A 24,192-nucleotide genomic window follows, 5' to 3' on the forward strand; every position below is an offset into this window, starting at 1 on the left:
GCAGTAAATGAGGAGTTTATTGAGGCAAAAGTCATAGTTAATAGTGAATAGGAATAGTGTTCCTATTTAAATTTCTCTATTTAGCTGAACGTTTTGCCAAGACAAATTTTATCCACCCATCCACCAAACTGTCAAACAAGCATTTCATTATGCAACTGAACATTAAATAAAAAGGTTTGCTATTGAAAAAGTGATTTCTACATTCTGTAATGATGCTGGTGAACATCGTTTAGCTTTACCATGGCAGTGAATCATATTACAGATCAAAAGGACTCAGTATTGTGACATTATGGAGGTAAATCTCCAATAAGTGTTTTTTATTAAATTTCCTTTAGAAAAATGTACACACATTAAACAATCAACATGCACAGCTTTCCTATACACAGTCCAATTCTTTTCAATATGAAAACGGTATTCAGCTTGAGTACATCATCTCACAGAGATAAGTATTAAATAATGTATTAATACAGAAATATCCAAACATTAGGTCAAGTGTTGTTACACGTATTCAACATATGGAAGGTCGATGTATTTGAATCTAACACACAAAGTTAATCTTGATCTCGTTGTCATTTCAACTAAAAATGAGAAAAATATCATCAAACATTCCGCTAAATAATCTTTCCACAAATCAATCTGTGACAGTCATATTCAAATTGCTTTACTTTTAAAGGACAACACTTGACCTTTAACAAAAAGCCATTACAAGTTTGATGTCATAAAACTGAACCAACAAAACAATACTTACAAAATACGAAACACTTTTAACTCTGAAGCAATCACATAAACCAATGAAATTTTTGTTTTTGTATTTTTTTAACATTTATAATAAGCACTTAAGGATCTCAGATGAAGTACTCCAGAAAAAAAAAAAGAATAATATCCACAAAATGGGCTGACAAATAATAATAAGCACTTAAGGATCTCAGATGAAGTACTCTAAAGCAACTCCAGAAAATAATAATAATAATAATATCCACAAAATGGGCTAGTAAAATACACAAGTCCCAACAGGCACCTAAATGTCAGCAGCCATTATCAAAGGTTAAATCAAAATCATGCAACAGCCTTCTTCCCGGACACACAAAAAAAAAAACATCCAAGAGCTTCAACAGAGTTTGATGTGACATCTATATTGTACGGCAAGTCTGTGGGGACAACGCGAGGCGTTTTCATTTGCTCTCACTTCAGACGGCTTCTTATTTGACCTTACAAATCAAAACCAAGGCAGAGTGTGCGGGGCGGCCTTGAACGACGCCCTAGAGCCTCCTCAAATGTGCGTAAGTGAGAGCCGCACAAAGGCCCTTTGAATGTGGTCATCCTAAAACGACACTGAAAGGTGGCTGCGTCCCTTTCACGAGGAGAAACGAAAGAACCAAAGGCAAACGTGCTCCTCGTCAGCTGTCCTGATGCAGCCCGCCGTGCTGTTCATCTCACATCCGTCTTGTCACGGCTGTCCTAATAACCATTATTCCTTCGCAGATTTGGTCAAAAGCCCCTGCAGGGCGCACTGTAATTTATTAGCGCCGTTTAATGGCTTCTATATCACTGTAAGGATCAGTCAAATCGTGCGCTTTCAGGTCATGCCTCTCGTTTTTTCATTATTCGTGTGTTTTATATCTCTTGGCAGTAAAGAGTGAGGCCATATGCGTTTTAGGATTGTGATACACAAGTATAATAATTAATTACCGGAAACGAAAGAGTCTAAAGCGGCCCGAGTGCTACCGTGTAAGCAGATTTTTTGCTCCCAACTTTCCTAAACACATCTGATTCAGCTGATCAAGGCCCCGAGGAGCATCTGGTGAGTGGCCTAGAATCTGCGCCGCAGTCCAGCACAGCGAGAAAGTAACAAATAAAACACAAGCTATTTATCTGAGCTTTGCTAAACAAGTACCAGAACTTTTAACAGTCACAGAGGAACAAGTCACAATGTACAAAAACAAACCAACAAACACAAACGCAAGTGGCTTTTAGCAACCTTTCAGCATTTCGGGTCTAAGATGCAGCCGACGATTGCAGTATCCGCCGGTTTCAAACGTATAACAGCTAGAGATGTTCTGATATGTGTGTTTTATCTATGCTGAAAGCAACGGCTGATACTGCGCTGTTGCTGTTGAAAATGCTCGCTCAGATGTAACGGCGCGCAGATAACAGAGATGGCAAAGAAAATAACACAAGCTGACATCTAATTTGATGTTTTATATAAAAACAGCTTAAAATGGAGTCAAGAATGTATTGTAGTTTATGCCCAATCAGTCTCACTTTACCGTACCTGAAAATTGCAGCTCTATCAAAAATACTCGTATTGGGCAAATGGAGGAGATCATTTTTCAAAACTGAAATCTCGAAATACATATGTAAAAAAATGACACGACAAAAAAGCATACTGGAGCTATCCCTTGTGAAAAAGAAGTACACTTAAGCATGCTTTTAAAAAGACTATTTTTGAAATTATATGTAATATTTATTCATTTATATAATATACTTTAAAATAATTTAATAATTACTTGTATTATCTTAGAAATGAAGTTAAAGTGTTCTGCCGATCGTGTGGACAACTGATGCTTTAAAGTCCTTTATATTGTGTCTTGTATTTAAATATATTTGTACGTGCAAATTTGGTAATGATGAAGTTGTAATTTAGTGCATTCTAAATATATTACATTAAATGTAATATTGAACAACACACTACAGTTAAAACTATAATCAAGTGCTTTAGTATGTTAGTCAACACAACAAAATAAGTGTAATTATTAAAACACAGTTAAATTGTAATTTAGTAAAACGTTTAATTTGACATTATTACAAAGTGCCTTTTTTAAAAGTGTGTTAAGAAACAGGAGCCTGCTCTCCGTTACAGATTTGTGGAAAAGTATTTTCTAAATGTCGCTATAAAACGATTGCGAAATAACAGCATTCCATCAATGACTAAAGTGTCATAACTTCCATGCAATGCGACTAAAATGCCATTTTCCCCTCGTGATAAGTCATTCCAAAAATCATGGCGATGGACGTTGGTCAATATGTATATATTAGCAGTATATGGAAGTTTTTAGAAAATTGATGCGTTTCCATTGGGCGTCATTTCAAGTTGTTCAATTTGAAGGGTACTGGAAACACAGGTAGTTAAAGGCTCTATCCCAAATGGCACACTTCGGGCCCTATTTTATCAATCTGAGCACATGGTCTGAAGCGCATGGCGCAGGTGCACTTAGGGCGTGTCGGAAAACACTTTTGCTAGTTTAATGATGGAAAAACTGGTCGGTTTGCCAGGCGCATGGTCCAAAAGGGTTGTATCTAGTCTCTTAAAGAGTCATGGGTGTGTTTTGGGCATCAGACTGGTGGAATGGTGACATGGTGGAATTAGTGAGCGGAAAGACTGAACACTTCTCCCGAGAGGAATCCTTTTATTTGTAATATTTAAAAATGTTTGTGTGCTGCTGCGCATCCCTGTGTGTGTAATAAGGTGAGTGTGCACGTATTGTGTTCCCGCCTATAAGTGCATGTTTTTAATACGCCCTTTAAATAACACTAAAAACACTGTACTATTGACTGTAGACCAGAGTTTTTGCTGGTCAATGGCACAGTTGTTTTCAGACCAGCACGCCCATGAGCGAACAGATGGGTGCGAGTGCATTTGCTATTTAAACAACGTGGCGCTGGACGTAAAAAGGATTGGGTTGAAACTAACATAAAGCACTCCACCAGGTGTATGATAGGGTCCAGTGAAGGTTTATGGTGGCATTTTGCGACAAGAGTGAACTCTTAAAGAGTGGACTCTTTAAGAACACGTAATTTTACTTTTATTTCATTAATATTATAACATAATTAAGTACAGTTTTTTTAACTACTATTTGAAGTACACTACAAATGCATATTCAATACAAATAAGTGCACTTTTCTTTTTTACAAGGGATGTTAAAATGTGGTTTTATCGCTCCAGAATTTCTGTTAGTGTGGAGAGAAACTCTAATAACACTCATATTGTAATACTGCAATAATTGGTTGCTCATCTCAGAATGTTCACACGCCTATTACTAAAATTGCATTTCTGATAATAAAAAATGATGGTGTTTCTTTAATAAACCAAATCTTGAATAAGTCTTAAGTGTCTAAAGGCTTAATCAAAATGTGAACATCTCTAGCATATTTATAAAAGCTCAATAAGTTCCCTTATGTCATTATCAAGTAATATAATTACCATATTGTTGTGAGTGTAGACAAATGTATAATCCATAACTAGTATTAACGGGGAACAAATGTCTCAAAACTTGTGAATGTAGCACTGTGACGCTCATGAATACTAGAGGCTCGGAGCTGCAAAATGGTGTCTAGAGCAAACAAATACAAGCCTTGTGTGTGTGCTAAAACATAGATAAGGCACAGGGACAACTCTTGAACAATTAACTGAACTGGTAAGCAAAGGCTAAATATGAATTAAAGATGTGATTACAAAACAAATCACAAGTATAACAAACAGTAGCTTAAAGGGATCGTTCACACCTTCTGTCATCATTTACCCACTCTCATGTAGTTCCAAATGACTTTGTTTCTTCTGTGGAACACAGAAGGTGAATTTTCTGACTGCTCTGTTTAATATAATGAAGAGGACCTTGGCACGGAAACACAGAAAAATGGCTTGCTATATGCCTAGTCATCTGAAGTCATACAACAGCTTTAAGCAGCATACTGTAATGTAAGATTCGATATTCGATTCATGAGCAAATCTGTCTTTCGAGTCAGGTCTTTTCATTTAATCAGTTGATCCTGTTCACAAAAACAGCCGGAATGATTCATTCATAAATCCGACTGATCTGGACTAATTCAATTGCAACTCAACGGGGGTGAATATTATTACACTCTTAATCTTTTTCAGCTGAAGACCAAAATTTGGTTTGAAGACGAAAAATATACCAAGCACATATACCCCCGAATAGACCCTCCTATTGAAGAAATCAGGACGGAAGTGGTTGAAAGTGGACAAAAAAAAGACAGATTGACACACCAGCTTTAAACGGGATGTATGTAAAAATGTATCTTAATATCAGGTGTAAACAGGGCCTAAGCACAGTGAATGACAACTTAAATGTAGGCATGTTTCTCATGGAAAGCTCTTGTGTGACTGATAGAGTCGACATCTGGCATTCAATTTTGTTTTATGGCCTCAGTCTCAGTCTCATTCATGATTTGAGACTAGCACCCAAAATCACTGCTTTTGAGTCTCACAGAAAAAAAAAAGACACACGGCAACAACATGAGAGTAAGTCAATGATTTTTGGGTCAACTAATCCTTCGGTTAATGATGTGGCAATTACAAAACATTCACGATTTTAACAAACAGAAGCTTTGTAAAAAAGTAAAAGGATGTGAACTACTTTGGCATGTACATGGAAGTAAGGCATTTGTTCTGAGGGATCAATGAGAAGATGGAATCTTAGTGCAGTAGTATGACTCATCCCTCCTTGTACACCGGTCTGCTGCAAAAACCTTCGGCTGAAACCTTGTCAGGGTCTCGGATCACTTGCAAGGAGACAATGATACACAGTATATAACATGCATACAAAATCCGACCACCGTGACGCTGACGCTTTCCCGTTACGCTTCTCAAATGGTTCGCCAGGCATTGCCTCAGATAACTACGGAGAGATGGATCGATATTCTTGCCTCAGAAGTGTCTCGGTGCACCTCTCGTACGATTCCACTGCGAGGAAGAGCGCGGGCAATCAAACCGGTCAGAGGACATTCGATCCTTCAGACTGTTAACACAAAGCCGGTCGCAGTGTTGATAATGCGATGATAGAAAGCAAGGAGGCGGGGATGGTGTTGGGTCGCCAGGCTCTGGACCCCCGTACGCTCATACCTGGAACATGGAAAACAGGTCTATAAGCCACTAAAAATGATTCATTTGTAATGAATAATAAATACAAATAGACTCAGCTTTTTTGCGATTTTTGACATCTGTGACTAAAACTGTAAAATATGTTTAGAGGCAAGGAAATTGAAGGTCATAAAATCTTAAATGGTATAGCAAACACAAAGCAGCTCACAAAATTAATGAATAACGCACATTTATGCTAATAGATTGCTTGTTTTGGGAGCCCTGCCACAGTAAGGAAAGACTGAGAACATTATTTAATCCACATTGATTTTATTATAGTTTGGTCATAAAACTCTATAATGGTGCCGATCCTTTACATGTAATCTGCAAGCAATCCCATCATTACTGCAGGGCACAAGCATATTGGCCTGTGCTGATCATACAGCCAATGTGATTGCTTGCTCAGCATATAAATTGTCTGGTTCACTGTTTTGTTGTAAGCTAGTCCTGCAGCACCTTATATCAGAGTTCCTCTGAAACCCTCCACCTCCCCAGCTCCACCTGCCTAAATCCGCTAGGGGACAGATGTACGTATATTTATGCAGCAGCAGCATATCTTACATGCTCACAGCTGTTTTCAAAATTAATAATAAGAGGAAATGTTTATTGAGCAGCAAATCAGTATATTTGAATGATTTCTGAAGGATCATGTGACACTGAAGACTGGAGTAATGATGCTAAAAAATTCAGCTTTGCCAACACAGGAATAAAATATATTTTAAATATAGAAAACAGAATAACTAAATAAAATAATAACTAAAAAAAATATATACGCACTGTATTTTGGATCAAATAAATGCAGCCTTTGTGTGCCTAAGAGACTTCTTTTAAAAACATAAACTCTTACTGATCCCCACATTTTTGAACGGCAGTGTATATGTATCGAAGGGGTGATGAATTGAGAAATCAACTTTCCCTTGAGCTTTTAATATATAAAAGGTCATGATAATATACGATTATCCTGTAAATGTCAGAGCTGAAAACTTCCTTTTTAGTCAAAGAAAAGTTTTTATAGACACCAGTCCCAGAAAACGACCGTGACCTTCATCTTTATGTCATTGCGTGACAAAACACGCCTCTACAGCACGTGTAATTCAGGAGCCCCGTCCACCGACTCATGGAGCTGATTGGTCGATCACTAGCCAGCAGCAATAACAATGTGGAAGAAGATAGCAAGATATTGTAGAAGAACACAGACGCTGCATAAGCTTCCTTCAGATCATAATATTAGGAAGGTGTGATACTTCATTTATTTTTAATGACGTTACAGCTCACATGGGGAAGAACAATGTTGTGCCTTCTATATTGGATCCGACAGGAACGGTGCAACAAACTTATGTGAGTAAAAAGTGTATGTAATTGTACTAGTCCCGGGGCTGTATCAGATGGGTTACCGACCGTACGCCTGTCAGCAGAAATTCTTTCTTGATCTGGGCTCGCACATGTGTGTGTGTGTGTGTGTGTGTGTGTGTGTATGTGCTAATATTAATACATTTTGTTTGTAAATGTTTGCTTGTATCCCTATCCTTGTATTATATTATTAATGAATAAAGTCATTAAAAGTCACCCAAAAATGAAAATTCTGTCATCATTTACATCATTTACCCTCAGGTTGTTCCAAACCTGTATGATTTTCTTTGTTCTGCTGAACACAAAAGAAGATATTTGGAAGAATGTTCATAACCAAAGAGAGAGAGCAACCATTGACAACCATGGTAGGGGAAAATACTATGGTAGTCAATGGTTGCTCTCTCTGCTTGGTTAGAAACATTCTCATAGAAACAAAACATTTTCGACTTAGAGGACATGTGCTCCTTTCACTAGTTCACACTACAAATAATCAGATAGAGTAGGTATGCGTAGCTGGGTGCTCTCCGAGGGGAGGCTCTGATCTCGGAATTTGGTATATATATATATATATTAGGAACACCTGTTTAATTTCTCATTAATGCAATGATCTAATCAACCAATCACATTCGCATTTAGGGGTGTGGTCCTGGTCAAGACAATCTCCTGAACTCCAAACTGAATGTCAGAATGGGAAAGAAAAGTGATTTAAGCAATTTTGAGCATGGCACGGTTGTTGGTGCCAGACGGGCCGGTCTGAGTATTTCACAATCTGCTCAGTTACTGGGATTTTCACGCACAACCATTTCTAGGGTTTACGAAGAATGGTGTGAAAAGGGAAAAAACATCCAGTAAGCGGCAGTCCTGTGGGTGAAAATGCCTTGTTGATGCTAGAGGTCAGAGGAGAATGGGCCGACTGATGCAAGCTGATAGAAGAGCAACTTTGACTGAAATAACCACTCGGTACAACCGAGGTATGCAGCAAAGCATTTGTGAAGCCTCAACACGCACAACCTTGAGGCGGATGGGCTACAACAGCAGAAGACCCCACCGGGTACCACTCATCTCCACTACAAATAGGAAAAAGAGGCTACAATTTGCACAAGCTCACCAACATTGGACAGTTGAAGACTGGAAAAATGTTGCCTGGTCTGATGAGTCTCGATTTCTGTTGAGACATTCAAATGGTAGAGTCAGAATTTGGCATAAACAGAATGAGAACATGGATCCATCATGCCTTGTTACCACTGTGCAGGCTGGTGGTGGTGGTGGTAATGGTGTGGGGGATGTTTTCTTGGCACACTTTAGGCCCCTTAGTGCCAACTGGGCATTGTTTAAATGCCACGGCCTACCTGAGCATTGTTTCTGACCATGTCCATCCCTTTATGACCACCATGTACCCATCCTCTGATGGCTACTTCCAGCAGAATAATGCACCATGTCACCAAAGCTTGAATCATTTCAAATTGGTTTCTTCAAATTGAGTTCACTGTACTAAAATGGCCCCACAGTCACCAGATCTCAACCCAATAGAGCATCTTTGGGATGTGGTGGAACGGGAGCTTCGTGCCCTGGATCCCACAATCTGCAAGATGCTGTCCTATCAATATTGGCCAACATTTCTAAAGAATGCTTTCAGCACCTTGTTGAATCAATGCCATCTAGAATTAAGGCAGTTCTGAAAGCGAAAGGGGGTCAAACACAGTATTAGTATGGTATGCCTAATAATCCTTTTGGTGAGTGTATATGCCTCCTCTCGTTCTGATTAGGTAGGCAATTTGAATTGTGTTCATCCTGAACTTTGTTAAAAAACATTAGGAAAAATGTAAGCATCAAGACCTGACCATTGGGAATTGAAGAATGAAATTACAGCTTTATCAGTGTTTAGCTCTAAATCTGGTGGTGGACAGTCTTGTGCTCTGAGCGGATTTACATCGACTTACAGTAGACGCTCGCTGAGCAGTTTTTCCCATTTAAATTACTAACAAATTATGCCAAAGCAGGTTGGAAAACCTTGCTATTGGCACAGCTAATAATTTCCAACATTAACAACCGTAAAAGCCAGGGCTTCTTCGAGAAAACGAGATATTGCAAGCCATTAAATGAAAAATGTGAACAATAAGCTACAGCGAACAGTCGCCCCCTTGCCGTTGCATCAGCCTGTGACGTTATATCCATGGGGGAGTGGAGACGAACGGGCAGAGATAGATGACGAGAGCTTGGGCTAGTTAATAAAGATCAAGACTGCTTAGCCCAGTGGAGAATAAAAGGTGTACGAGGAGGACACATCAAATCAGTGAGAACTCATTTAGAGAGGCGTATTAAACTCTGTGGGCTGCAGTAACAGAGCATCTACGCTGCAAACTGCACCTGCGCTGTTCACTCGGGGGAACAGGAGGAGAACATTATGAGGTCAACTGTGCATTGTTTATTTTATAGGGGCCTGTGTGTTTAATATCCCTTTGGCATTGAATATTTATCTTTTACATCATGGGCCTTGAAAGCGGAGAGCAGTGAATGTGCTTTGCACACGCCTGCAGGTTTAACTCATGCACGCAAATGTAATATTGTGTAAGGATGCTGACGTGAAATAAATGAGAAGAAATATAAACAACTGATACAATCGAATTCATAAATAACTCATTTTTCTAAAGAAACGCTGACCAACAGGGACACCAGGACCCCTTGAGCTTGTTGCATTTTCAATTGCATTATCAAGTCCTAAACCGTGAATGTGAGGGAGGGTGAACTAGTACATGGTTCTGGATCAACATCTTTGTTGATCCTGGAACAACATTTTAATCAAGTTTAATGTCAAGTTTAGGCTTACAACCAGCGTTATGAGCTTCTACATCGGTGTTATTCACAAGGGGTGTGAAAAAAGCTAAATGACAGATTGACAAGTCTATGGCGGATTCGTTGCGTAACAGAGCCTAAGCGTCTGACAAATGTCTTATACATCTTGTAGAATCCGTGCTCAGCACTGCCGCTCCCTGTAGACCAATTTGGAGTCGATGTCACGGTTACGTCATTTGCAGCTGCACACGCATTGTGGTGACAGAAAAACAGTGGTAACAAGTGGAGAAAAATGAGCAAAATCCACAGAATATTTATAGAGTACCGTCATCGAAGACACGCTGTGAAGCTAAGCGCAGACATTTAAGGTTGCACTCCACAGACCTGATGAAACCTGCATTGATTAGTCCACTATTTAAGCATGGCTTTGATGTAAACAATAGATCTACATGGTCTTCACATATGCAGTTCATAGGGGCATATTAGATTTCGAATTAAAGCATTAAATAATATTTAAACCTATAACATATAACATGTTATATAGCGTAGGTGACATTCACATTTTGTTTAGGCCTATCTCAGCACTCGGGGGTGGGGGTGGGGGGGTGAGTTCAATTAGAAAGTCACACACATTCTGGAAGCTCATAATTTATGACAGTAAGGTCTGAAGAAACTCGTGAAATCCTACAGGAGAGAAGCTAGTCAATTGAGTTTGTGGCAAAACCTTTTAGAGTGATTGTATATTTTTGTCTATCAATTCAAATTTTTGTCTTTCAAGTATCGACATTCATACAAAATTTCAAAATGCACCTGCAGGCTATTTTTCCAGTCATGAATTTTGTCACTGAGGATTCAATACTGAAAAATACTTTGCAAAAATCCTGTCTCAAATCGTTTTCGTGAACCCATTCTCGTGTCTCGTCTCCTTTCGTGAACTGAGTGTCTCGTCACACCCCTATTATTAATTTCAATCTGATTTTAGGGATTAGTTATGGGTAGGGTTAGGTTTAGAGGTAGGGATATGGTTACGACTAGCAATTTTGTTCCAGGATCAACAAAATATTATGATCCAGGAACATGACTTACACGTCAAAAATCACAGTCACCTAATGCCCTCCTATAATTTTTATAACCAGATTAAAAATCAAAGATTGGATGGATTGCGTAAACTATCCAGCCACTTAGACAATCCAACTTTTGTTCAAATCTGATTCAGAAAGATCTGCAAGTCAGGCAGTTTTTAGATTTTATCAGTTTTGAGTGAAACAGGATATTTGACTAGAAGAAAATGTAAGGTGGGACTTAATTTGGTCCATTGGGAATTGATTGGATAGTTAAAAACATTACATGCCACATAGTTTAGCTATTTCATTTAACCTGGAAACTGCCTAAATAGTACTAAAACATAAATTTACACTACTTCTCAAAAGCTTAGTTAGTTTTTTATATATATATTTTTTTTAAATAAGTCTTATTCTTAAGTCAGCATTTATTTAACCCTTTAGAACCTGAAGCTAAAAAGGGGCGTTTTCACATATTTTGTTTTTTTGACTGTAGAATTATAACAGAATGTGCTATCCTCAAGTGCAAGGTGTTATTTTTTTCAGAAGACAACTGGCTTTCAATAAATTACAGTTATTGACCCTCACTGTATGTGATAAGTTTGAAAATAGAATTTAAATAGGCAAAAACTGCAAAAACGGGAATACATTTTACTGCTTTTTATTGAGAAAAAATCAGAAACCCACTGAACGAAAGAATCTAACACTTTAAACTTGAAGAATAAACAATAATACATATATACAAGTCTTTTTGTGACACTGGGTTGCAGAGTTTTCACTCAGGAGCCTTTTTCTTTACCCCACGGGCCCTCTGAAGTTGTTGTGGAGGGCCCGTTTGGTTTTGTACAAGCCACACTGGGGGAAAAAAACAAAACAAGCTTGTATTACAAACTCACAATATATTTATAAATGTATTTTCCATTATAAAATAATACATTAGTTAAAGCAAAATTTGAAAAAAAATAAATAAATAAACACTTATAAATGCAACCAAATAACAATGACATAATAATACAAAATAATTACTTACACACATGTACACATCACACACATGTAAACACATGAACGGATACACATGCATGTAAACACATGAACACAGGCAAACACATGAATGCCATGCATGCAAACACATGAACACATGAACGACATGCATGCAAACACATTTGAACACACGCAAACACATGAATGTAGTGCATGTAAACACATGAACGACACATGCAACGCATACGCACGTGTACACACACACACACACACACACACACACACACACACACACACACACTATGATGCATGAAACAGTGATATTTTGAACTAAAACATTGAATCTATGCCTATTTCCCCGACATTTCTCACAGTTTCAGCATAGAAAAGACAAGCTTCACTTACCAATCCATGTCTAGATCAAGGGTAGCAACAAATGCCTCCTCAACATCTGAATATGCAGTCTCTGGGTCTGAAGAGTCCCTCTCAGCCGCCTTCCAAGTGTCAAAGATAAACTCAATAGCCTCCTATCTTGTATACACTGTCTTCGCCATGTTTTTGTCCTTTTTTAATTGTGTTTTGGAATCTAAAAATCCTCTAAAACTCTGCCGCGCTCCGTATCACCGTTCTATTCGCCCCTTCCCGCTCCCCCCCGAAAGCCGCGGTGATTTGCCGATGGAAAACATGACATTACCGTAATAAGCCGTATATAGGCGGAAAGCGCAGGATGTCTACTTTCAGGAGCAATTTAAATTATTATGATAGTGCAAAGGGTTGAAGAGTTACGGTAACTTTAATACAGCTTGGTTGGCTGTGTCGTCGACGACACGTTCGGTTTTAAAGGGTTAATCAAAATATTGTAAAATATTATTATATTTTCTGTACATTTAAAATTTTAATTTATTCATGTGATGTCAAAAGTCAATCTTGAGCATTATTCCAGTCTTCAGTGTCACATGATCCTTCAGAAATCATTCTAATATTTATGATTTGTGGCTCAAGAAACATTTCTCAAAACAGTTGTGCTGCCATATTGTGGAAACCATAATACATTTTTTTCCACAATACTTTGATGAATAAAATGTTTAAAAGAATAGCATTTATTTGAAATATAATTTTGTGACACTGTAAATGTCTTTACTTCAACATTTGATTAATTAAATGTGTCCTTATTAAAAAAAAAGTTAATTTCTTTAAAAAAAAAACTATATAGACCCAAACCTTTTGAACAGTATACTGTGCATAGGACTACAAAAACAAACAAAAAGCAATAATGTATCAAATGTATGATATTTTACAAAAACAGCTTGATCTTACTAAGTTTATGTATGTTGATAGGTTCGGTCGGCATGCCTTCTCCTCCGTCGCTCAGCGCTCGAATCTGAATGATGTAATCGTCATCTGCCGGAAGAGTGAGCTCCACTGAGGTCAGATTTGTTGTTATTGAGTTAATTTCTTTATGCCGGTTCCTTCTGTATGTCACCTGGGGAGACCAAATGAGAGAGGTGCTAACGACGCTTAGATTTATTCAGCGCAAGCTATTTTAGTCGATAAAGGAAGTAAAATCAAATTATCATACACTGTGGGGAACCGCAGTGTTTATTAGCACACCTGGTGTTTTCGTATACTGTACAGCATATATGTTGTAGATCTGCGTTAGAAATTAGTTTTATTTTTAATCTCCGTTACCACTAGGGTGGGTAATGGTCCAACAAGAGAAATAATATAAGCACTTTAATATAGTTGTTTCCTAAATGCTCAGTGGAATAGAACAAGCTAATAGGATTATGTGAAAATAATGCCTTACAGTTTGGCTTTGAGGTTTACATTGCTGGGAAGCACTTACCTGATACCCAGTAACATCTGACTCCATCTCCAGAGAAATGACAGGCTCCCAATGAACAGTGAGCTTAGAGCCAATCAGGTTCCACTCCACATTCAAAGGTGGCTGCCCGGGTGCTGAGGGGAAACATGGCCATTAGTTACTGTGCACATGACGACATCACTGAGAAAGACCTGAGAGAGGCGCCTGGCTGTCTGTTTGGTCATTATTTATTATAATTATTATAAAATATATATAATTATAATTTATTATAAATACGTTTAAATCAACTTCTCTCCTGGAACAATGCTTTTTGCTCGGCTTTAGGGAAGTCGCTGGCTACGCTGCACAGGTCACAGGACTTCACAAAATCAACAATGTCACCAAATAAATGTGTTTAAATAACCCGGTTCTAGCCTCACGCAGTAATGCTCAATTCTAGTCAGAATATGAGTCTGCTACTGCTCCATTGGGCTGTGATTATAAGGCGTGTTTCAACCGAACCAGGAAAGACATCAATTGGATAGACCTACAACCAATCAGAGCAACGGAGCGACGCATAACATTAGTTGTCAAATGTCAACAGAACTCAACTGCAATGTGTTGCCAAATCTGCGTTTTTTTCCGCGGGTTGTTTTCCATGTCCGCGGGTTGAAGCGACCTCAATTATGTTATTGTGGCAAGCAGCGGGGCGAGGGACCGCGAGAGCGGGCCGGTGACGAGTGGTAACGAGTACCAGCTGCGCGACACACCGGTCTTGTCTCGCGGTCAAGTGACGGTAACATAAAAGGAGGAGCGAAGGCAGCGAAAGACGAGAGAGGACCAGGCCTGGATTTTATGTTATGTTTTGTCAACCTTGCCAAAATAACACACATTTTAACACCCAAACACCATTTTTTTTTCTGGAGAATCCCCCTGAGAACCCATTGTTTTGGGCTAGTAGTTGACAGGTTTTGTTGTAAAAACTTGACAACCCTGTCTGCACCGGTCTTTGCTGGTGTTGTAAAATTTTTTATTTAAGAATACACAGTTACTTACCAACACGATCATCATTTCAGAGAGAAATACTGAAGGTGAATGCGAACAAACTCTCCGTTAAAGAGTTGAACAAATTCAACCAAGCGCCTTTGATGATGTAGATCAGTGTTTCTCAACCAGGGGGTCGCGACCCACTAGTGGGTCGTGGATCATTTTATAGGGGGTCGCGAGACTTTCTATGCGTTCTCCTATTTACGAATTTTGTATGTTGAATCATTATTGCCGTAACTTTCTAACGCTGATTCTAAATTGTCCTATAACAAAAATCATTGCTGCGAATGGCTCTTATTGGACAAGGTCCTACTCTCTTTACGCAAGCGTTTTACCCCGTTACTTGGTAACGACAGCGCGCTCGAGTACGCAGCCAGGGCCTGTTAGCTTGAGATCTGAATTCCTTCTGGATTCAAACCAGACACGAATACCCAGAACTGGCAGATCGCGCAACATAGTTTCTCTTGCCATTCAGCACCACCTGTCTTTGTGAGTCGGGATTTTCAACAGTGACTGCAATGAAAACAAAATGCAGGGATAGACTGACAACAGCTGGTTTGAGTGGAACACTACGAGTGGCCCTTTCCCCAATTCCACCGCATCTGGATATCAGTTTCAGAGCGGCAGTCTCAAATGTCACATTAATGTGAGTAAAAAAACAAAAACAAAAAACCTTTGCCTCATTGTCTGCCTAATTATTGAAAAAAAAGTGTTTTCGTGAATTAATGGTAAAACTTTACAATATGGTTCATTAGTTAACATGAACTAATAATGAACTGCACTTTCAATATTTATTAATGCATTATTAAAATCTTGTTAAGATTAGTTAATGCACATTTAACTAACATGAAAAACCACAAACAGCTGTATTTTTATAAACTAGCCTAGGTCTAAAATGTATGTTATTTATTTCCAGCCTTAGTGGGTCATATGACTGGCATACAAAAAAAAGTGGGTCACAGTAGGCAAAAGGTTGAGAAACCCTGACGTAGATGATTACGTTACTGTCTATCATCTGTCCATCATCGTCTAAAGCCCGCCTGACGATTTCATTGGTCCGAACAGTTTCTGTTCGGGCATAATCTCTCCTCTATGGATCGAGTCCAGACCGAACTGCCCGAGCTCAAATGTTGTGGGCGGAGCTGAGTTCGGCTGGCATCCAGGCTAGCCCTGTTCAGATTGTTCCTTACATTTCGGCAATGTTTATTAACAAGGCCCAGTTCGGCCTGAAAGATGGAGCAGTCCCAAAGATAAAGGTTCACAGTCATGAGTTGTAAACGCAGGCGGTGAGTTAAACTGGTTCGAATGTCTGTGTGCTGTTGGGTATCGGTGCGTAAGTAATTCAAGTAATCAACATGATCACGTATAGTTAATTTATCAATGGAGCATGCGATGTGCTCTTCCCACATGTAACTTACACCTTTTAAAACGAGGAAAAAAAAAAAAAAGATGACAACATAATGAAAGTAGAAATTAATAATTTACACAAGCTGCTAGCAAATATATACAGTAACAATACATAACATTACCACATAGATATATAATGACAAAATCTGATTGATAGTCATCGTTTATTTAGGACAACGTTTTAAGCTTTTTCATCACAGGAATAAATTGCATTTAAAGGGGGGGTGAAACACTCAGTTTCAGTCAATCTCATGTCAATCTTGAGTACCTATAGAGTAGTATTGCATCCTTCATATCTCCGAAAAGTCTTCAGTTTTATCATATTTATAAAAGAAATATAGGCTGTACCGAGACTTTCCGGAAAAAACCGAGCGCCTGGAGGCGTATCGTGTGGGCGGAGCTAAAGAATGACGATCGCGAACAAAGCGGTGACGTCCTCAAGCGTGGAGAAACCCATGGCTATCTCAGCTAATACAGATAATGATCCACAATCAAATCTGAGGCAGAAATAAATTGAACAGGAGAAACGGCAACATCAGGACGTCCGTCCCTGTGGTATGTACTGTATTTAGAGGCCTGTCAACATTTGTGTCTTTACAAGCAGTTTATGAGGACATGATTCGGTTTATGGACTATTGTATGCGACTAAACCTTAGAAGTAGCAAGCAAAACGGTTTAGCACGTCAGAGTCAGACTAGTGTAACGTTATACAGAACAACAAGGGAGTAACCGTTAGCGCATTTGAATGACGAAGCACGCGATCGTGTCGTTTACTGATGTTTACTCACGCGACGAGCCAATAGCAGAGACATTTGAAGCAGTTTTACTCACCGGCTGCTTCCAAAGCAGGACCGAACCTTTATCGCTGGGACCGCTCCGTCAAAAACACACTTCTTTGGTATGATTTGGTGAAGTCCTGTGACAGCAGTGGCGTGGAAATCCACTTTGAGACGCGACTGAAGCGATGCTTTGAAGCTTCCCGTCATTTCTGCGTTCAAATCGGTTCAAATGCAGCGCTGCCTTCCCGGAATGCTGTGCTGAAGCGTTGAAGTCGCTCGACGTCACCCATAGGAATAAAGTGGAGCGCGGCGCGCGACATAAGTCTTCACGGAGGACTGGATTTGCAGCTGAGAGCAGTGTTTACGCCGTGCATTTCCTCTCTCTCGCTTAAGTCACGCGCGCGCGCACCCTACCGGGAGAAGAGCCCGTACGGCCCATACAAGGACCTTCCGCTCTATTAACGTCAAGCCGACCCATACTCGAAAAAAACTCTCCGAAACTTGTGAGAAACCAGAAGGAGTATTTTTGACACAGAAATACTCCATCAAACGTCCACCTTAACTTTTGAAACTTTGTCTATGTTTAGGATGGGAATCCAAGTCTTTAACAGTGTAAAAAGCTCAGTATGCATGAAACAGCATTTCACACCCCCTTTAAAAAAATATTAAAATGGGAAACCCTTCTTTCAATGTCTTATAATAATTTTTGACAATATTACTGTTTTTAATGGTATTTTTGATCAAGTAAAGAGACTTCACTAAGGCATTATAAAAACATTCTTTAAAAATGTACCTATCCCAAACGTTTGAACAGTAGTGTTTGTCAAAAGACCGGTTTCTTTATCTTGTTTAAGCAATAAAACAAACAATTCTACATTTACAATAATTCTACAATTCTAATCATTTTGATCTATCTGCAGAAGAGGCCTAAATGAATGGATAATTGAACAAGTGTATACTCACGGGACTTTTTGGTGGTCACATTGATAGTAGGAGAGAGAGGGCCAGTGCCCGCCGTGTTGAAAGCGCTCACTGTCAGGAAATACTGAGTGTATCCTCTCAGACTACTGATGTTAACCTTGTTCTGATTGGCAGACACTCTGACTTTGCCCATGGTCTCTGGTTTTGTATCATCCTCCCAGTAGACCACCTGATTTCAAGAGCAACAGAGAGAAAACACAGTCTGTGGATCTGAAGACTCAAGGATATAATGCTACAGTGCCATTATGTTCAGTGCCGAAAAATAATTATTCAGGAGTATTTCACTTTTTTCCCCTCCACATATTGGGTTTGGGGTCACATGGATGAAGAGTTTCAGAGAGGAATGTGTAATGTGTTCTCTGTCCTTAAAAAAGATGAAGAAAAGCCATTTCGCTCATGCTGCAGAGAGGGCCCCCCATGCATACGGTAAGAACAGGGTGCCCTATTCTTATTTTCAAATGGAGCGTTTCCATGGGTACAGAGGAAACTTTAAGGTGCAGCGTGGGAGAAGACAGAACCCACGGTGCATTTCAAAACCGGACAGAGAGTCATTTCCATTTAGAAGAAGGGACGCACCTCATAGCCCAACACTCTTTCTGGGGAAGCGCTGAGAATGTGCCAGCTAACTTCAATTTCAGTGGCAGAAATGCTTTTGGCCCACACACCGTCTGGAACGCCACTGGGCTCTGAGAGGAAATATAAAAAGAGAAAAAGGCTGAATAAATAAAGACAGAAGAGAAGAGAGAAGAATTGAGAAGATGAATCAAGACAACAAGGCAAAAAGAAAAGAGTAGATGAGAGAGAAAAGAGACATGGAATAAGAGAAGAGAAGAGAAGAGAAGAGAAGAGAAGAGAAGAGAAGAGAAGAGAAGAGAAGAGAAGAGAAGAGAAGAGAAGAGAAGAGAAGAGAAGAGAAGAGAAGAGAAGAGAAGAGAAGAGAAGAGAAAAACTAAGACTGTGACAAGAGAAGTCCAAATTCCAAGAGTCCAAGTCCAAAATGAGAAAAGACTGAAAGAGAAGAAACAAAAAGAGAACAGGATACAGGGAAGAGAGAAGTAAATGAGACAAGACTAAAAGAGAAGAGATGATATAAACCACGAGAGGACAAGATGAGAAAATACAAAATCCAAAAAAGGGAAGAGATTAGCGGAGATGAAAAATAAAAGAACTACTGAAAAAGAAGAGAACAGAAGAGAAAAAATGAGAAGCTAAACCTGAAAGAATAGAGGAGGCAACAAATGGAGATGTAAAAGAGACAAATCTGAAAGAAAAGAGATGAAGAGAAGATGAGAAGATCTTGTCTTCAAATGAGAGAAGACAAGATCAAGCTCAAGAGAAGTGAAGAGATTAGAGGAGATGAGAAGAAAAGAGAAGAACTACAGTATGATACAAGGAGAGAAGACAAAATGGGACAAGAGAGAAGAGAAGAGCAAAAATAAGATAAAACGAGAAAAGATAGAAAGAGAAAAGACGAGATAAAACGAGACATGGTGAGACAAGACCAATATGAGACAAAGAATAGAGATGAATAGAGAAGAGGATGCAATGAAGAGAGATGAAAATGAGACAAAACTGAAAGACAAAAAGAGTGAAAAAATGAGAGAAGGGAAGAGACTAGAGGAGACAAAAAGAGAAGAACTAATGTGCAACCAGGAGAGAAGCCGAAATGAGGCCAAAAGACAAGAGAAGAGAAAAATATAAGATGAAACAAGACAAGAGAGAGACAAAATTGAAAGAGATGAGATGATATAAAAACAGTGAAGGAGAACAGAGAAAAGACAAGATCAAGAGAAGAAAAGAGAATACAGGAGACAAAAAAAGAAGAACTACAACACAACAAGGAGACAAGCTGAAACGGGACGGAAAAGTAAGATGACACGAAACAGGACAGAAAGAGAAAAAAATGAGATGAAACGAGACAAGGTGAGACATAGAATAGAAGAGGATGCAATGAAGATGAAAGAAACAAACAAAAAAAATTAGATGAGATAAAAAGAGTGAATAAGAAACAAGAGAAGACATGATCAAAAGAAAGGAAGCGATTATAGGAGAGAAAAGAGAAGAATTATGATACAAAAAGGAGAGAAGCTGAACTGGGACTGAAAAATTAGATGAAACGAGATGAGGTGTGACAAGAAGACAAATATGAGAAGACTGAGAGAATAGAAATGAGAAGAGGATACAACGAAAAGAAATGTGACAACACAGAAAGAGATGAGATAAAACCAGATTAGAGGAGATAAGAAGGGAAGAACTAGGAAACAACAAGGAGAAAAGCTGAAACAATGGCAGTAGTAAAGAAGAGATGAGAGGAGACAGAAAGAGATGAGATGAAACCTGAGGAGACAAAATGAGAAAAGACGAGATTAGAGGAGAAAAGAAGAGGAGAAATAGGAAACAACAAGAAGACAAGCTGAAACAACGGCACTAGTAAAGAAGAGATGAGAGGAGACAGAAAGAGATGAGATGAGACCTGAGGAGACAAAATGAGAAAAGATGAGATTAGAGGAGAAAAGAAGAGGAGAACTAGGAAACAACAAGAAGACAAACTGAAACAATGACACTAGTAAAGAAGGGATGAGAGGAGACAGAAAGAGGAGGAGGAGAGGAGACAAGACTAGATGAGAGAGAAGAGAGAAGATGAGAAGAGAAGCACAAATCTGAGGCTGATGAAAATCATGTGTAAATGCCTCTAAAACGATGAATAAATGTTTTTATTTTTTATTTTATCGAGATAGCTGAGTGACACAAATGAATATTATTGGTACAGGAACTCAATTAACGCTGCAGCTTCCTGACAGCGCTGTCTGTACGTCACTCCACGCACAAACGGACCCTAACCAGCTAAAAGATTCCAACATGTGCTTCCAATTCTGAGGTAAAACCGCCTGACATTTACAACACAACATTATGTACAGCCATTACAGTACATGCTTTACTTTCCGGTTACTGCAAAAAGATTATTGGACATTTTGCTAAATCCCAAGTATACTTCCTGTGAAGAAATGATAAATTATTGGTAAAAGAACAGAAAATTGCCATCAATAGTGTTGGAGAAACTAATAAAATGCAACAAAATGCTATGCTACGCTGGTGGTAAGAGAAAAATCAATTCCAGCTTCTGTTCTTGAACGTTTTATGCAGCTTACAGATGAATACAGTAACACAGCAAAGAGAAAAATCCATTGAAAACGCTGGAAACGACTGAGAAAGGTAAGCGTTTGTGTGCTGCTCATAATGCGACTGGCAGTCTCACCATTCTCAGCTGAGAACACAATGGTAACGGGGCTGAACGGTCCCTGGCCTTTGGTGTTGTAGGCGCCCACTTTGACGCTAAATGGAGAAAAGGGCTGGATGCTCTCATTCCTGTACACGTAACGGGACTGAGCCGGTACGGAGGTGACGGCGTGCGTCCAGTTGACCTCCCCCAGCGGCCGGAGAGCGATGATGTAGCCGAAACCATCTCCGTTTTGCAGGTCTTCAGGCACAGGCTGGGAGGGAAACAAAAAACTATAGTGATATTAAAACATACAGACCAGATTCTGCCTCAGGTTCACACCCAGTGCCTTTCCAAATCCCACAGTTTCCGCAGTGATGCAACCTCTCGAGAGCGCAAATGAACCGCTTTCTAATATACAACCAAATCTGAATTGAATGCCATTACGGGAGTAAAGGGCCCAGATGGAAAACAGGCTTGGCTTTGACTGAGGTAATAAACACCCCCATTCAATTCCATTTAATTAGCCAAAACTATTACCTCGCACAGAGGGAGTGATAATATAGACAGATGACTTACCTCCCATGTTATTACCAACTCTGACTTGGAGCCACCCCCACCTCCGACATCGGTGGGGGCCGTGTCAGGAACTGCAGAGAAAGAGAAAACAGCCATGTTTTCAGTACAGCAGATAGATGCAGCCTTCCTCGTTGTTTCATTTCTTTTTTCCTTTTACTCAAAGCCTCATTATCAAGTATCAAAAGAAACAAAGATCCGGTCCCTTAGCAACTGCTTTTAAAAGATTCTGTGGGCAGCGTCTGAGTTAACTGGCTTTGTTTCTAGTGAATTTCACCATTTGCCAAGAGCCTCACAACAGTAATGTTCGAAGAATGCATTCTATATTATACAAAGCGGCACTTGAGGAATGGTCATATGAAGAATATGAGCATATAAACATTGGTGAATTCAAGCTCAGACAGCACACCCACGGGCCACCACACTGGATTGCGCTTTCTCGACCTGGCAAGCTCTGTTCTGATTGGCTGACTAATCTGATAGGGAATTTATACCTTTTGAGGATGACTATCACTGTGGCTTGCCAAAGTTTGCCATTGTATCAAATCAAGAATACTCAAGCAATTCTGTCAGTTATCTGTGAAATGTGCTTAAAATCAGCATGAAAGCGTGAGATCTTTTCATCTCTATAAAAGATTATGACGGTGATGTGCACAGATAAATCATTTATGATAAACACTGCGGTATACCAAAAATAAGAACGCTCAATTTTGATTTCATGATGACTTTGCTTTTAGTTAGCTTCTGACCACTTTGTTAATTGAAATGTATTAACGAGTGTGTTTTCATCAAAGCATCCTGATGTTCAACACAACCATTTTCAACATTAATTATATAATAAAAAGTGTTTCTTGAGCATCAAATCATCATATGTAAGAATAGGTCCACTGGACGCAAAACCCAGGTGCAGTCTTTTTTATTAACTTAAATCTTAACATAAATCAAAAACACAAGGCCTGGCTTGGCTTGAACATGGCTTTGACTCAAGCAGACTTGCCAAACACTGCCAACCAGTGATCACAGGTAACAACAGCAATACCAGACCAAGACATAAGGCAAACATGAGGGCTTAAATACACAAGACTAATGACTAGACAAGACACACCTGTGAACACTGATTAAACAATGAACCAATGACAACATGACACAAGAACACATGAGGGCATGGGAACCACGTGACAAACCAGGAACACATGAAAGAGGACATGACAGTGAACATAAGAACCTAAAAACATGAAACAACACCAAACACACTGTGACATAGAATGATTTCTGAAGGATCACTGAAGACTAGAGTAATGATGCTCTTTGCATTATATTAGGAATAAATACATTTTTAGTCTATATTAGAAAACATTTATTTTAAATATTTGCAATAAAGTAAAGCTAAAGCTAGCCTGGATGCCAGCTGAACTCAGCTCCGCCCACAACATTTGAGCTCGGGCAGTTCGGTCTGGACTTGATCCATAGAGGAGAGATTATGCCCGAACAGAAACTGTTCGGACCAATGAAATTGTCAGCGCGGGCTTTAGATGATGATGGACAGATGATAGACAGTAACGTAATCATCCACGTCATCAAAGGCGCTTGGGTTTGAATTTGTTCTAAACCTAAACAGAGAACTTGCTCGTATATGCATTCACCTTCACTATTTCTATCAGTAGAAATAAATGATGATCATGTTGGTAATTACTCTGTGTATCCTAATATTCGTTTTTTACAACACCGGCAAAGATCGTTTACACTCATCTTTTTCTTCTAACTTATTCCAGTATGCGTGCAGGAAGGGTTGCCAAGTTTTTACAACAAAACCCGCCAACTACTAGCCCCAAAACTTGGGTGTTCTCCGGAAAAAATGTGTGTTATTTTGGCAAGGTTGCCTGCTAAAATTTGCATTCCTGGGTCTATATATCACAATTGAGGTCACTTCAACCCGCGAACATGGAATATAACCCGCAGGAAAACCACAGACTTGGCAACACATTGCAGTTGCGTCGCTCCATTGCTCTGATTGGTTGTAGGTCTATCCAATTGATGTCTTTCCTGGTTCGGTTGAAACATGCCTCATAATCACAGCCCAATGGAGCAGTAGCAGACTCATATTCTGACTAGAATTGAGCATGACGACGTCAGACTATATTTCTGCAGCATTTCTGAGCAAAAGAAACATCTGCCATACTGCTTTGGATTCAGTTACATGCTAGTCAGAATGTGAATGCACCCTTTCTGCAACAATGCACTAAAACACAGACAGCGAATAACTAAACCATAAAGAATTCACAACCTAATTCTAGTGTACTCATTCCAATTTTATTTAA

At 39.2% G+C, this 24,192-nt stretch overlaps 1 protein-coding gene across 3 annotated transcripts in view; it reads right to left on the reverse strand.

Moving 5' to 3' along the window:
• Positions 1–279: 279 nt before the first annotated feature.
• The window catches only part of cntn3a.2 (contactin 3a, tandem duplicate 2), a 98,935-nt gene continuing 75,022 nt past the window's right edge, over positions 280–24,192 (reverse strand). For all 3 annotated transcript variants that reach the window (XM_067446645.1, XM_067446644.1, XM_067446643.1), the window contains 7 exons: positions 21,878–21,948; positions 21,338–21,572; positions 18,658–18,767; positions 18,064–18,250; positions 13,910–14,022; positions 13,381–13,546; positions 280–5,860 (listed from right to left, as the gene is read on the reverse strand). In XM_067446645.1, the coding sequence (XP_067302746.1) occupies positions 5,760–5,860; positions 13,381–13,546; positions 13,910–14,022; positions 18,064–18,250; positions 18,658–18,767; positions 21,338–21,572; positions 21,878–21,948 (983 nt within the window). In that variant the 3' untranslated portion in view covers positions 280–5,759. The remainder of the gene's footprint in view (positions 5,861–13,380; positions 13,547–13,909; positions 14,023–18,063; positions 18,251–18,657; positions 18,768–21,337; positions 21,573–21,877; positions 21,949–24,192) is intronic.

This window comes from Pseudorasbora parva, chromosome 6 (assembly GCF_024679245.1).
Source record: "Pseudorasbora parva isolate DD20220531a chromosome 6, ASM2467924v1, whole genome shotgun sequence".
Classification (NCBI taxonomy): Eukaryota; Metazoa; Chordata; class Actinopteri; order Cypriniformes; family Gobionidae; genus Pseudorasbora; species Pseudorasbora parva.